General features: G+C 45.1%; 2 protein-coding genes and 1 pseudogene across 2 annotated transcripts in view; 1 reads left to right on the forward strand and 2 right to left on the reverse strand.

Moving 5' to 3' along the window:
* The window catches only part of LOC141126579 (uncharacterized), a 927,381-nt gene that overhangs the window by 707,301 nt on the left and 203,756 nt on the right, over nucleotides 1-16,324 (reverse strand). The window lies entirely within an intron of this gene.
* LOC141126578 (uncharacterized) overlaps nucleotides 1-16,324 on the forward strand; it is a 1,610,887-nt pseudogene that overhangs the window by 386,774 nt on the left and 1,207,789 nt on the right.
* LOC141126601 (olfactory receptor 52A1-like) lies at nucleotides 12,008-12,985 on the reverse strand. The gene has a single exon (XM_073612523.1). The coding sequence runs from the start codon at nucleotides 12,983-12,985 to the stop codon at nucleotides 12,008-12,010; it is 978 nt and encodes a 325-aa protein (XP_073468624.1).

Consider the following 16,324-nt stretch of genomic DNA (forward strand, 5'->3'; position numbering starts at 1 on the left):
GAAACTCCAGGCTGAATGCCATAGAAGGCTAAACCCAATAGAAACTCCAGACTGAACCCCATAGAAGGCTGAACCCCATATAAACTCCAGGCTTAATGCCATAGAAGGCTGAACCCCATAGAAACTCCAGACTGAACCCCATAGAAACTCCAGGCTTAATGCCATAGAAGGCTGAACCCCATAGAAACTCCAGACTGAACCCCATTGAAGGCTGAACCCCATATAAACTCCAGGCTGAATGCCATAGAAGGCTGAACCCAATATAAACTCCAGACTGAACCCCATAGAAGGCTGAACCCCATAGAAGGCTGAACCCCATAGAAACTCCAGACTGAACCCCATAGAAGGCTGAACCTCATAGAATCTCCAGACTGAACCCCATAGAAGGCTGAACCCCATAAAAGGCTGAACCCCATAGAAACTCCAGGCTGAACCCCATAGAAGGCTGAACCCTATAGAAGGCTGAATCCCATAGAAACATCAGAGTATATCAATAGGTCTACCAACCCACACCATTTCTCTTCCTTACATCCCCAAACGACAAAAAAAAGCCTTACCCCCCCAACAAAACATTTACCCTGTCCTTTTCTCTCCCCTCCCTGAAAAACAAACATACTAAGACATGTCAGGGAAGTAGAAGGGACCTATACCCTAATAATTAACCAACTGACTATAGCTACTTCTATATCCAGTACTGTAAAAAAGGAAAGGAAGAGAAAATATCTGCGCCTTTCAATCGGGGTGCTGTTAGATTAAACTATTAGATAAGCACCTGAATGGCCGCAACATACAGGGATATACAATGTAATACTGACACATAATCACACACATAGGTTGGACTTGATGGACTTGTGTCTTTTTTCAACCTCACCTACTATGTAACTACAACCCCTGGCAAAAATGATGGAATCACCAGTACTTGAGGATGTTCCTTCAGTTGTTTATTGTTGTAGAAAAAAAGCAGATGATAGACATGGCCAAAAACTAAAGGCGTTTCAAATGGCAACTTTCTGGCTTTAAGAAACACTAAAAGAAATCAAGAAAAATAATTGTGGTGGCCAGTAACAGTTAGATTTATAGAACAAGCACAGGGAATAAATTATGGAATTACTCAATTCTGAGGAAAAAATTATGGAATCATGAAAAACAAACAAAATAACACTCCAACACATCACTAGTACTTCGTTACACCACCTCTGGCTTTTATAACTGCTTGCAGTCTCTGAGGCATTGACTTAAAGCGGTTGTATACCCGCTGACATTTTTTTTTTTTTTTACCCCTGTAAGGCAAAAGGCATAAAGAGCTAGTATGCACCGCATACTAGCTCATTCTGAAATACTTACCTTAGAACGAGGCGTTGGTATCTTACCTGGTCCACGCCGAGGTAGCTGACATGTTGCCTCGGCGTGTCTTCCGGGTATCGTGGCACCAGCGCTGTGAGTGGCTGGAGCCACAACGTCGTCACTCCTGCGCATGCAGCTGCTGGGCCTTCAGCCAAAAATCCCCTGTGCGCATGCGCCACTGCAGTCAGCGGCTCATAGCAAGGGGAATATCTCCTAAACCGTACAGGTTTAGGAGATATTTTTTTTACCTACAGGTAAGCCTTATTATAGGCTTACCTGTAGGTAAAAGTTAAAAAATAGACTATACAACCACTTTAATGAGTGATAAACAGTACTCTCCATCAATCTGGCTCCAGCCTTCTCTGATTGCTGTTGCCAAATCATCTTTGCAGGTTGGAGCCTTGTCATGGACCATTTTCTTTAACTTCCACCACAGATTTTCAATTGGATTGAGATCCGGACTGTTTGCAGGCCATGACATTGACCTTATGTGTCTTTCTTCAAGGAATTTTTTCACAGTTTTTGCTCTATGGCAGATGCATTCTTGTCTTCTTCCCTCTTCTCTTCTCCAGATGTTGACATGACGGTCTCTCCGGCTGGACTGCTCTCTGAGGGCTCAGTTGTGACTTATATAGGCGGAGACCCCGCCCCCTTATGATGTCACAGTCCCTGGGCATGCTGGGACTGTGACGTTTTAGGGGGCGTGGTCACCGGGTGATGTTGACCACGCCCCCTAAAACGACACAGTCCCAGCATGCGCAGGGACTGTGACATCATAAGGGGGCGGGGTCTCCGCCTATATAAGTCACAACGGAGCCCTCAGAGAGCAGTCCAGCCGGAGAGACCGTCGTGTCAACATCTGGAGAAGAGAAGAGGGAAGAAGACAAGAAGCCCAGAAGTCCGGACCTCCGTTGGCAAGAGAGCGGCCTGAAGACAGCGGAGGAGCCGGCCGAAGAACTGGAACACCGGGAGAAGAGGCCGGAGAGAGCGGAGAAGAACCAACCGGATGCCATGAGAAGAGAAACCGGAGGCACCCCTGAAGCCGGAAGAAGACCCCCCCGGAGCTGTTTAATAAATTATTTTAACAACCTGTGTAGTGTGTTTTATTATTGACACTTTTTCCCTAGGTGAATGGGTAGGGGTACGATGTACCCCATACTCATTCACATAGGGTGGGGTGCTGGGATCTGGGGGCCAATGGCCAGGGTTGTCGGAAAGAGGCCCTTGTCCTCATAAACATGGGGACAAGCTGCTTTGGCATGGAGGGGAACCGCAGGGCGCCCCCTCCCCCAAAGCACCCACCCCCCATGTTGAGGGCATGCAGCCTGGTACGGTTCAGGAGGGGGGATGCTCGCTCGTCCCCACCCCCTTTCCTGACCGGGCTGCGTGCTCGGATCGGGGTCTGTATGGATTTTAGGGGGGACCCCACGCCGTTTTTTTCGGCATAGGGGTTTCCCTTTATAATCCATACCAGACCTAAGGGCCTGGTATGCCCCGCGCTCGCCGCAATAGGAAAATTTGTTTTGCCTATTGCAGCAAGCACGAAATGCAATACCCTGCCCTTGCGTCGTATCTGGTCCGTTGCACCAGTATACAGACGAGCGGGCTTTCCGCCAGAAACTGAGTCCAACGGAAAGATTTAAAACATGTTTCAAATCTAGGTCCGGTGGGCTTTTGGGAAAAGGTCCACCGGAAAAGTCCACCGGAGCCTACACACGGTCGGATTGTCCGGCAGACTCTGGTCCGCCGGACCAAGTATGCCGGAAAGTCCGCTCGTGTGTACGCGGCATAAGAACGCTCACTTTCCAACGGAGAGACTTTCTCCTCTCTCTCCCTTCACTTTTACAAATTCTACAGCACATAAAACAAAAAATAAAAAACAAAGAATAAATCTCCTCACCCCACCCTAACCTGTGAGTTAGGCTCTGAAAAAAAGAAAAAAGAAAAAAAAAAAAAAAAAAACACGAGAAGAAACCAAAAAACATAAAGGGAAGGAAGTGGAGTCTAATTCTGGGACCCGATATTTACAAATTTTTTATTAAAAAAAAAAAAAAGAGGAAGGAATCTATAAATGAAACCTCCTACACCTATATACAGAAACATACTATATGTAGTGCATATTATATAGTGAAAAAAAAATAAACAATTGCCTTTCCTTTGTGCTTATTTCTGTACATAATTATTCCTTTATCTTCGTGTTTTAAAAAGTTAAATATTACTTAACATTACAAAGTGTCATTTCATAGTCTCTGAGAAAAAAAACAAACAAAAACAAAACACATCCAATAAAAATGTGTTTCCCCAATCCGCCATGGACCCTCCAACAAAGGTGTATAATGCTAAACAACATATACCATATTATGCATAACGAAAACAACAAAAAACCTTTCACTTGTGGCCCTATTCATATATGTTCTTATATATTGGTGTTTGAAATCTAAGTATTACTTCTATTCCTGCTCCTCGGTGAAAGAGAAAAAAAAAATATGTCCATATATTTTCTATCGAGTATCCAGCCCTTCTGATGCAGAATTTAGCATTTTCATATTGCAAATTTGTCTTCAACTAGGCTGTTGTTAAAATTAAGGATGAGCCACCCTCCCTCCCCTCCAGTTCGGTTCACACCAGAACATGCAAACAGGCAAAAAATTTGTGGGAGCACCGTTAAAGTCTATGGGACACGAACATGAAAAATCAAAAGTGCTCATTTCAAAGGCTTATATGCAAGTTTTTTGCCCTAAAAGTGTTTGGGGAAATGGGTCCAGCTCCAGGGGACATGGATCAATGCAAAAAGTTTTTTTTTAAAGAGGACATTTTTTCGGGAGCAGTGATTTTTTTAATGCTTAAAGTGAAACAATAAAAATTAAATATTCCTTTAAATATCGTACCTGGGGGGGTGTTTATAGTATGCCTGTAAAATGGCTTCCCCATGGCATCAGAGGGGGGCGGGGTCACCCATTAACGTCACTGGGTGGCCCCGCCCTCAGCTATATAACAGCTGTCACCCAGAAGAAGCGTCACTCGGCGGGAGCCTCCCATGGATGTGGAACTGTTGCGGGTTTTTTTTTTCTTTTTTGGTCAGTAGGGCGGCGCAAATTTACATCACTGGATATTTTTTTTTTAACCACTTAATAACTGGCCCATAGCCAAATGATGGCTACAGGGCAGTTTTTTAACTCTGGGAGGGCGTACAGTGACGTCCTCCCAGAATTCCGCTCTCGCGCACCCCCTGGGGCGCGCACCCGAGAACATCCGTACCCGCATCACGGATCCCGGTAAATGGCCGCTGATCATGGCCGTTTACCATGTGATCGCTCCGTCAAATGAGATGATGCCGGTTCCTCTCCTCCCCTCTGTGTACCGATCGGTACACTGTGAGCGGAGAGGGGGAGGGATCGGATGGCAGCAGCGCTGTGGGCTGGATCTGTAGTGCACACAGCACTGCTCAGTGAAAACTGCCATCCATCCATCCATGCTCAGTCATCCTTCAATGCTCTGCAATACCCTGCACTACTCTGCAATGCTGTGCAATACTCTGCAATACCCCACAATACTCTGCAATACCCCACAATACTCTGCAATACCCCGCAATACTCTGCAATACCCCACAATACTCTGCAATACCCCCACAATACTCTGCAATACCCCGCAATACCCTGCAATACTCTGCAATACTCTACAATACTCTGAAATACCCTGCAATACATTGCAATACCCCGCAATACCCTGTAATACCCCGCACTACCCTGCAATACCCTGCAATACTCTGCAGTACCCTGCAATACTCTACAATAACCTGCAATACTCTGCAATACTCTGCAATACCCTGCAATACTCTGCAATACTCTGCAATGCCCCGCAATACTCTGCAGTACCCTGCAATACTCTGCAATACTCTGCAATACCCCGCAATACTCTGCAGTACCCTGGAATACCCTGCAATACTCTGCAGTACCCTGCAATACCCTGCAATACCCCACAATACTCTGCAATACTCTGCAATACCCTGAAATACTCCGCAATACTCTGCAATACTCTGCAATACCCTGTAATACTGTGCAATACCTTGCAATACTCTGCAATAACCTGCAATACCCTGAAATACTCTGCAATACTCAGCAATACCCTGCAATACCCCAAAATACTCTGCAATACTCTGCAATACCCCACCATACTCTGAAATACCCCACAATACTCTGCAATACCCCGCAATACTCTGCAATACCCCACAATACCCAGCCATACTCTGCAATACTCGGTGATACCCAGCCATACTCTGCCATACCTAGCCATACCCAGTCATACTCGGCAATACCCTGCAATACCCTGCCATACTCTGCAATACCCTGCCATACTCTGCAATACCCCGCAATACTCTGCCATACCCCGCAATACTCTGCCATGCCCCGCAATACTCTGTTATACCCAGCCATACTCTGCAATACTCGGCGATACCCTGCAATACCCAGCCATACCCAGCCATGCTCAGCCATACCCAGCCATACCCAGCCATGCTCAGCCATACTCGGCTGTACTCTGCCTCTGTATGTGGCCAGGCTGTGGAAGTCTCACACATGTGGTATTGCCGTACTCAGGAGGAGTAGGAGAATCTATTTTGGGGTGTCATTTTTGGTATGTACATGCTATGTGTTAGAAATATTGTATAAATGGACAACTTTGTGAAAAAAAAAAGCGTTTTAACCAATTCCCACCCGCCGCCTGTCATACGACGTCCTTGACTTTGTGCGGGGATCTCTGAATGATGGGTGCAGCTACAGACATCATTCAGATATCAGCTTTTTCAGCCGGCAATTCCCTACACCATGAGAATGATCATAGCGGCTGTTGAACTGCTTGATCATTCTTACGGGAGGTGAGAGGGGACATCCCCCCCTCCTGCCGCCCTCCGGTGGTTCTACCGTCTCACCGCTACGATCGAAGCCAGGATCGTTTTTTTTTTAATTTTATTTAAGGCTTCCCAGCCTAGAGGTGAGATGTGGGGTCTTATTGACCCCATATCTCACTGTAAAGAGGACCTGTCATGCCATATTCCTATTACAAGGATGTTTACATTTCTTGTAATAGGAATAAAAGTGATCAAAAAAATATTTTTTGGTAAAAAAGCATCAAACTAAAATAAATAAAGTAAAATGAACAATTAAAAAAAAAAAAATTTAAAGCGCCCCTGTCCCCGCATGCTCGCATGCAGAAGCGAACGCATATGTAAGTCCCGCCCACATATGAAAACGGTGTTCAAACCACACATGTGAGGTATCGCTGTGATCGGTAGAGCGAGAGAAATAATTTTGGCCCTAGACCTCCTCTGTAACTCAAAACATGTAACCAGTAAATTATTTTAAAGCATTGCCTATGGGGATTTTTAAGTAGCGAAGTTTGGCGCCATTCCACAAGCGTGTGCAATTTTGAAAGGTGACATGTTGGCTATCTATTTACTCGGTATAACTTATTCTTTTACATTATGCAAAAACATTGGGCTAACTTTACTGTTTTGGTTATTTTTAAAGCACAAAACTGTTTTTTTTTTCCAAACAAAACACATTCGAAAAATTGCTGCGCAAATACCGTGCAAGATAAAAAGTTGTAATGACCGCCATTGTATTCTCTAGGGTCTTTGCTAAAAAAAACACATATAATGTTTTGGGGTTCTATGTAATTTTCTAGCAAATAAATGATGCCTGCGTGCTCCAGAACGCCTGAAGGTGCTCCCTGCGTGTTGGGCCTCTGTATGTGGCCACGCTATGTAAAAGTCTCACACATGTGGTATCTCCATACTCGGGAGTAATAGCAGAATGTGTTTTGGGGTGTAATTTGTGGTATGCATATGCTGTGTGTGAGAAATAACCTGCTAATATGACAATTTTGTGAAAAAAACAAAATTTGATATTGCAAAGAATTGTGGGAAAAAATGACAACTTCAAAAAACTCACCATGCATCTTTCTAAATACCTTGGAATGTCTTCTTTCCAAAAAGGGGTCATTTGGGGGGTATTTGTACTTTTCTGGCATGTTAGGGTCTCAAGAAATTTCATAGGCCGTCAGTACTTCAGGTGTGATCAATTTTCAGATATTGGCACCATAGCTTGTGGACTCTATAACTTTCACAAAGACCAAATAATATACACCGATTTGTGTTATTTTTACTAATGATATGTAGCGGTATACATTTTGGCCAAAATATATGAAGAAAAAATTACTAATTTGCAAAATTTTATAATAGAAACAAAGAAAAATGCATTTTTTTTACCGTATTTTCGGTCTTTTATCTTTTATAGCGCAAAAAATAAAGAACCCAGCGGTGATTAAATACCACCAAAAGAAAGCTCTATTTGTGTGAAATGAAGGACAAAAATTTCATATAGATACAGTGTTGCATGACTGAGTAATTGTCATTCAAAATGTGAGAGCACCAAAAGCTGAAAATTGGTCTGGTTATTAAGGGGGTTTAAGTGCCCAGTGGTCAAGTGGTTGATAAAGGACTTGTCAAAAGCTGTCTCTTGTCTTTTTTACCATTTTTGACACTTTCTTTGTGAATTGGTAGGGGTACAAAGTACCCCGTTACCAATTCACATAGGGGGACGGGATATGGGGATCCCCTTGTTAAAGGGGTCTTCCAGATTCTGATAATCCCCCCCCGCAGACCCCCACAACCACCGGGCAAGGGTTGTGGGGATGAGGCCCTTGTCCCCATCAACATGGGGACAAGGTGATTTGGGGTCAGACCCCCGAATGGCCAAACAACCAACTTTCAGCCCGAACTTATGCTTGGGCCGAACCGTTCGCCCATCCCTAGTTAAAATATGGTCTCGATCCCTATAGTTCAACAAGCAGAGAAGGAAGGGACATGGAAAGATCCCCAGTTTAGGAGACCAAATGGAAATTCTGTGTCCTCGCTCTACCACAAAAGTGTCTGGCATATCTATAAGCCCCAGGATGTTTATTAGCAGCTTTTTTGCATACTCCACTGGTTTAACCCCCTCTGCTCATTCTGGAAAGCCTATGATACGGATGTTGTTTTTCCTCAATCTACTTTCTGTATACATGTCTCTTTCCTGCAAAGCACTGGTTTGTTTGTTGGTTTAACTGCTGATGAGGAGGGAGAGGAACACAGAATATGTGTTTGTGCTTTGGTAGAGCGTGACTTACCTGGGGCCATCCAGGCCCTCTGTTATGGAAGCACTGCATTTTGTCAGTCCGTCACCAGCAGTTTCTGATAGCCGCACTCCTGTGTTTCTGTCCTTATCTCCATCTCCTCTCTCAGCTTTCTGGAGCCCTCAGGCTGTTCCAGGGACTTGCAACTCCAATCTACGCATCCGTTTGAAAGTGCACACTGTGGGAGAAGTTTGCTAGGACTCCCAGCATCAACCGCTCGGCTCCTCCATCTCCTAAAATCCGCTTGGAGGGGGTCAGCTGGCTCCTCTATCTCTGGCTGGAAGCCTCATGAGATCCTCAAACTGACTCACAGCATCCTCACACTCTCACATCCTGTCACCTCTCCCAAACAACATTAATTGAGCAGAGGCCTGCTATCCCCAGCATAAACACCAGGAAATGGGTGGTGGCAAAAGACTGGATCCTGATTCTCCTTTTCCACATTTCTCCTGTAAGGCTGGCCATACACGGAGCAAATTTCTTTCCTGCAACCACCGGCAGTGTTGATGTGGGAATACCTCCTGCTGGGCCATTGTCTTCTCCCGGAGGGGGGGCGTGGAGGGTGGGGGAAGCCATCCCTGCTTGGAGAAGACAGTGATTAGCTGCTATTGCAGCCACTTGTGATAATCCTAAGCAAAACCGGCAGGCTAGTTGTACCCAAGTTGATCGATCATTCAACTTGGAACATTTAGCCTGCCCATTAATGGTTCAAATCTCAGGCAGTTATGCTGAACCAGCCGAGATTCAAACTGTGTATGGCCAGCCTAAGTGAAAGTAAACTGATACTCAGATCCCCCTCTTGAGACTAACACATCAGCTTTGAATAATTTTTATTACCACTACGGAAGCCATAACCTGATATTCTAAGAATAAGTAGACTTGGATCTCTAAACCTATTATTTGCTTTCAAGCAGAAAGGATGGAGGCTTATATGGTGGAGTAAGCTGGTTTTTGGCGTATTCCATAGAGATTTGGCTTCTAGGAAGTATCAAAAGATGGATGATGCAGGGCTTCTCACTGACTTTGCCTATATAAGAGACAAATGTGTTTTCCAGGTCATCTCTTGGAATTCTTGTGGATTTCTGGAAGACAGCTAAATATCTGAAGTTCCTGAACAGGCTTTAATAAGGGCTGTGCAGGAGAGGAAAGTATTTACATGTAGGACAGAATTATATTTTAGTGACAGAGTCACTCTAATAAATACATTGCTTAGGCATACAGTCCACCTAAAGATCAATGAGTAGTGTTAAGCGAATTGGCCTGGCATCAAATTGAAGGGTGATTTGTGAACCAAGCCTGAAACCCACAAAGCCTGAACATAGCTCCTGAATCCAACTGAAGTCTATGGGAGCTGATTCTTTTTTTTGTTTGTTTCTGGCCTTTTTCAGGGCCATATTGCAAGTGACTGAGTCACATGGCATCATTGGTTACTTGGGTGCAGCCGGCCACCTGCATCCCAGCAACAAATGACAATGTGCATCTACCTTCATCCTAGCAACCAATGATCCCATGCAACCGGAATGTCAGCATCCTAGCAACCAACAGGTGGGAAGTTCTCATTTAATGGTGTCAAGGAAGTAATCTGAGGACTGACGATCCTGTCAGTAACAGTAATGGTCATGGCAGGCACATCCCCGTGCACATGCACACACGGGGACGCGCGACAACAGGGACACACAGATGCGTTACGGCAGGTGCGTGCACAGGCACGCGCCGGTAACAGTGTTTGGCGCTCTCTGGCCTATTTAAACCTGCTGCAGTGATATGCAAGTTGCTGGATTGTCATCAGCTCCCTGTGTTGCCAGTACCTGCTACCTGTATCTGATTACCTGGTTCCTGTTACTTCTCGGCTTGCCTGACTTACCCTGATCTACGCCTGCACCGACCCCTGGCTTGGACTCGACTACGCTTCTGTCTGTACCCCTGTACCTTTGCTTGTCTGAACGGTCTTGACTTCCGGCCTGGCTACTGACCCTGTTCCTGATTAACCCTGTTGTACCTCTCTCGGTCTGCTCCTATGGTACTTGACCCTTGGCCTGCCTTGACCTGGTTCCTAGTTTCTCCACTGGAATACTTCCACGCATGGTTGCCCAATGCACCCCAGCAACTCTCAGCGATCTGGCCATCAGCATCCGGAAATCCGTGCACCTTTGGGCATCGTATTCCCTGTCTCACTCCCAGGGTTACGCTGCACTTAGTCGCAAGGGGCGCCCTCTCAGCAATCCGGCCTCACACCCAGAACCTGACAAATGGCAGTAGTAGTTCTGCCACTAAACGAATGACTTCTGTTTGCAGCAGCCGGAGGTTCGGCAGGCGGGCAAACTGGCCAAATCTGGCCATTTATTTTGTCTGTTTGGAGAACTGCAGGATGTTTGGGTTCTAGTCAATTTCATGGTTGACTTGAACCTGATGCCCCAACCAAGAGATCCTCCAGGTCTTAGAGAAGACTTACATGTGGTGTATTTCATGTGTGGTGATGGCATAAATATCCTGACCTCAACTCTGATGCTTGTGGTGTGCGTGATGGGAATCAGAGGCATGAAGCCCACATGTACTACCAGCACCCAACCAACTTTGCCAGATCTTCTCTTATAACTCTATGGACAGTTAATGTACAAGGGCCCTATAGTGTAAAAAAAAATGTATGTACTGTATATATATAGATATATATATCTATATATATATAGATATATATATAGATATATATATCTATATATATACTGTAGATACTCTTGGACCTTGCTTTGTCTCCTCTGTGAATATACTTTTATATATAGGTGACCACAGTGCTCTTTGGTGTTTACCAAGCCATAGTTGAGATCCTATTACTGGGATCTGGCAGGTCCACCTGTCCATCATTCACTCACATATTTCATCTTCAGTTTAATGCAGTTTATATTTACAACAATTGCTTTGATCACTACTACGTATGTGATGAGGGAGTTGGACACCTTATTATAGTGGTGTCAATGATGCTGCCCACTTCCCTGCCTGTGCCTACAGTGGGCAAATGGAAACCTTTATCATGGCGCACAGAATGTGCCAGGTAGCTAAATACAGATGGTAGTGGTGGGCAAGATCCAGACACAGTGAAGTACCTACCTACCGACCTACCTACCTACCTACCTACCTACCTACCTACCTACCTACCACCTGTCTGTCATAAATGTTTTTCCTGCCCACCACCTATCATTTTTAATAGGAAGGCTGCAGGCAATGATTCAACTGTGGTGGGCATACAGGATCATCTCCTTTGTCATACATAACCTAGGAAAGATTGTAATAATTTGTTGTATAAAATGTGAAGGACAGGTGCTTGGATGGGTAGGAAACATAGTAGTGGTGGGCACAACAAGGGAATTGAGGCTGAATAAGGTGAAGCTGAGCACTGAATTTGAAAAAGTAAATGTTTGTATTTAAAACTGTCTTGTTACCATTTATTGGGTGAACTGGGAACCAGCAGGACAAACATACATTAGTTCTACAGATTCAGTCACTTTACATGAGGGCTTTGACATTTATGCAAAGCTTTCCAAACTTGCTCTCGAATCAGTTTTGTCTTCACTCCATAAATAATTGGATTTAGCATGGGTGGGACTAGAAGGTACGTATCTGCTAGAATTAAGTGAACATAAGGTGGAATCCTTTTACCACCATATCGGTGGGACAGGAAAGTGAAGAAGGCCAGACCATGAAAACTTAGAAAAATGCACATATGAGGTATACAGGTGTTAAAGGTCTTCAGTCGGGCATCTTTGGATGGAAGGCTGAAGACGGCGTGGAAGATGGCACAGTAGGATACCAGGATAAACAGCAGGTCTACTCCTAGGATCATGAATGCCGCAGCCAACCCCAAAGCGCTGTTTATTCTGATGTCGGCAGCAGCAAGTTTCACAATCGCCATGTGCTCACAGTATGAATGGGGCACAATGTTGGTTCTAAATGCTGGAAATCTCTGTATCAAAATTATGAAAGGAGAAAGCAAAGTGACTGCTCTGAGCAGTAGGAAGATGACCAGTTTAACGATGATGGTATTGGTCATTATGGACCCATACCTGAGTGGCTGACAGATGGCGATATAACGGTCAAAGGACATACCAAGCAAAAGTCCTGACTCCAAGCTAGTGAAAGAATGGAGGAAGAACATCTGGAGGAGACATGACTCAAAATGTATGTATCTCTTCTGAAACCAGAAGACTGACAGCATTTGTGGGGCAATGCTTGTGGACAGAAGAGCATCATTGGAGGCTAACATAGAAAGGAAAATGAACATAGGCTTGTGGAGGCCAGAAGAAGCTGAGATGACAGTCAGGAGCATCGTGTTTCCAAGCAATGCCAGGACATAACATGAGCAAACAACGGCACCTACCCACTTATAAGCTCCTTCTAGTCCGGGAATCCCAACCAGGATGAATGAGGTGGGATAGAATGTGCCATTGACTTTGTTGTTCTGGATTCCTCTGCTGATCATCTTCTACACCGAAGGCCACAGATCTCTATGGAGGATTAGTATACTGGATTAGTATACTGGAGGGTTTTGTCACCTAATAGGATGGAAGCTCTAGAATTACAAATGGAATATGGATAGAACTGGAAAAATATGAACCTGTTCTTCCCTTCTCTGAGTTCTTCTGCTGCAGGAACCACAAAAAATGTCCAGAATGTCCACATATGGGGGAACACATGACACGCCCCTCTCCCTCACAATAGACCTCCCAACATTCTGAAATGACAAAAGGGGACATCATTCATTATATAGGCAAAGGAAGAACCCCCACCACACCCCCAGATACAGGGTTTGTGATTATTATTCAATATGCAAAAATATGATTACGCCCACATGTGCTTTTCTAGCCATTACGGTTCCACTCTACTGGCTGTAGAAAATTACAAATCCAATACTATAGACGTTGGATGGAAGGTTTAGTAAAGTGTAACATTTTTGATATCGAAATAGCAGGTTTTATCAGACCAAAAGGGAACGACTAATGCCACATACACATGAGCGGCCTTGGAAAAACCATCCAAGAATTTTCCGACGGGATTCTGCTCACGCTTGTCTTGCATACACACGGTCACACCAAATTCCAACAGCCAAGAACATGGTGATGTACAACATGTACCACGGCACTATAAAAGGAAAGTTTAATAGCAAATGCGCCACCCTTTGGGCTCCTTCTGCTAATCTCGTGTTTATCTCGTGTTAGTAGAAGTTTGGTGAGAGACAATTTGCGCTTTTCAGACTTGTGCTTTTCAGATAGTTTTACTGCTGTTCAGTTTGTGCTTGTGGGTTTGTATCTGGTTTTCAGTGCGTGTAGTCAGTTCGTATCTGGTTCACAGTGCGTTCTTGTCCGCTCGTTTCTGATTTTCAGCTCGATCTTCACAGGCCTTGCTGTTCTTTAGTTCGTTCTGACCAGCTGACTGTTTTGAAGCCATGTTGCGGGTATGTACTCGTCGTTTGCGGGGGCTTGGTTTTGAGGTTCTTGCTTGGACCCAAGCCCAGTCCATGAACAGGGTGGGGAGGAGTTCATGGACCAAGAATTGGTTACTCCAGCGTGACCAATTCTCTCATATGCAGATCCAGGAGAATAACCCTAATGATTTCAGGAACTTTCCCCGGATGACGGACCCCGTTTTTCACCGTCTGTTGGCTTTGCTGACCCCTTATTTTAGCAGGCAGGACACCTGCATGCGGCAAGCCACCACTCCGGAGCAGAGGCTCGTCACCATGTTGCGGTACTTGGTGACAGGGAGAAGTCTGCAGGACCTCAGATTCTCGACAGGCATCTCCCCCCAGGCTCTGGGGATCATTATCCCAGAGACCTGTTCTGCCATTATTCCGGCCCTGCAGAAGGAGTATATTAAGGTAAGATTTCTCCTTTAACATCACATTATATGTATTTAATGTTTGCTAATGTATTGTATTTCTCTCATCATTCCCTAATTACCATGATTGTAATCAGAGATGGGCCGAACAGGCAAAAAATTTGTTCGAGCACACGAACACCGTTAAAGGACACGAACATGAAAAATCAAAAGTGCAATTTTAAAGGCTTATATGCATGGTATTGTCATAAAAAGGGTTTGGGGACCCGGGTCCTGCTAAAGGCGACATGTATCAATGAAAAAAAGTTTTTTACGTTTTTTAAGTTTTTTCGGGAGGAGTGATTTTAATAATGCTTAAAGTGAAACAATAAAAGTGTAATATTCCTTTAAATTTCGTACCTGGGGGGTGTCTATAATATGCCTGTAAAGGGGCGCATGTTTCCCGTGTTTAGAACAGTCTGAGTGCAAAATTACATTTCTAAAGGAAAAAAAGTCATTTAAAACTACTCGCGGCTATTAATGAATTGTCGGTCCGGCAATACACATAAAAGTTCATTGATAAAGACAGCATGGGATTTCCCCACAGGGGAACCCCGTACCAAAATTTAAAAAAAATGCGTGGGGTCCCCCCAAATTCCATACCAGGCCCTTCAGGTCTGGTATGGATTTTAAGGGGAACTCTGCATCAAAATTACAAAAAAATGGCACGGGGTCCCCCCAAAAATCCATATCAGACCCTTATCCAAGCACGCAACCTGGCAGGCCACAGGGAAAGAGGGGGGATGAGAGAACACCCCCCCACCTGAACCATACCAGGAAACATGCCATCAACAGACCCCCAAAGCACCTTGTCCCCATGTTGATGAGGAGAAAGGCCTCATCACCACAACCCTTGCCCGGTGGTTGTGGGGGTCTGCAGGTGGGGGGCTTATTGGAATCTGGATGCCCCCTTTAACAAGGGGACCCCCAGATCCCACTCCCCTGTGTGAATTGGTAATGGGGTACAAATGTACCCCTACCATTTCACAAAAAAAATGTCAAAAATGTAAAAAAAAAGACGATTTTTGACAATTCCTATATTAATGTCTTCTTCTTTCCCCACTTCTTCTTCCATCTTCTTTCTTCTGGTCTTTCTTCGGTACATAAATGGGTGACCCCGCCCCCCTCTGACACCATGGGGAAAGCCGTAGGGAAGTCCCCGTGCGTCAGAGGGGGTGGGGTCACCGGGTGGCCCCGCCCTCCATTATATAAGAACTGTCACCTGAACAGAAGCGTCACACAGCGGAAGACTCCCATTGAGAGGGATCATGCGGAGGACGAATCAGAGAAGAAGAAGCCGGAGGAAGATGAAAAGATGAAAAGACTGGAGGTAGATAGAGGAAGAAGCAGGGGAAGAACAAGATGGAGGAAGAAGAAGAAAACCAAAGGAAGGTCAGAAGAAAGAAGATGGAAGAAGAAGAACACAGAAGGAAGGTCAGAAGAAAGAAGATGGAAGAAGAAGCGGAGAAAGAAGAAGACATTAATAAAGGAATTGTCAAAAAACGTCTATTGTCTTTTTTAACAGTTTTGACACTTTTTTTGTGAAATGGTAGGGGTACATTTGCACCCCATTACCAATTCACACGGGGGGGGAGGGCCGGGATCTGAGGGTCCCCTTGTTAAAGGGGGCTTCCAGATTCCGATAAGCCCCCCCGCAGACCCCCACCACCACCGGGCAAAGGTTGTGGGGATGAGGACCTTCTCCCCATGAACATGGGGACAAGGTGCTTTGGGGGGCTACCCCAAAGCACACTCCCAATGTTGAGGGCATGTGGACTGGTACGGTTCAGGAGGGGGGGCGCTCTCTCGTCCCCCCTCTTTTCCTGCAGCCTGCCAGGTTGCGTGCTCGGATAAGGGTCTGGTATGGATTTTTGGGGGGATCCCACACCATTTTTTTTACATTTTGGCAGGGGGTTCCCCTTAAAATCCATACCAGCTCAGGTCT

Source organism: Aquarana catesbeiana, linkage group LG02 (assembly GCF_042186555.1).
Source record: "Aquarana catesbeiana isolate 2022-GZ linkage group LG02, ASM4218655v1, whole genome shotgun sequence".
Classification (NCBI taxonomy): domain Eukaryota; kingdom Metazoa; phylum Chordata; class Amphibia; order Anura; family Ranidae; genus Aquarana; species Aquarana catesbeiana.

Excerpts from the sequence above, each read along its gene's own strand:
- LOC141126601 (XM_073612523.1), bottom strand. The coding sequence starts at position 12,985 with ATGATCAGCAGAGGAATCCAGAACAACAAAGTCAATGGCACATTCTAT.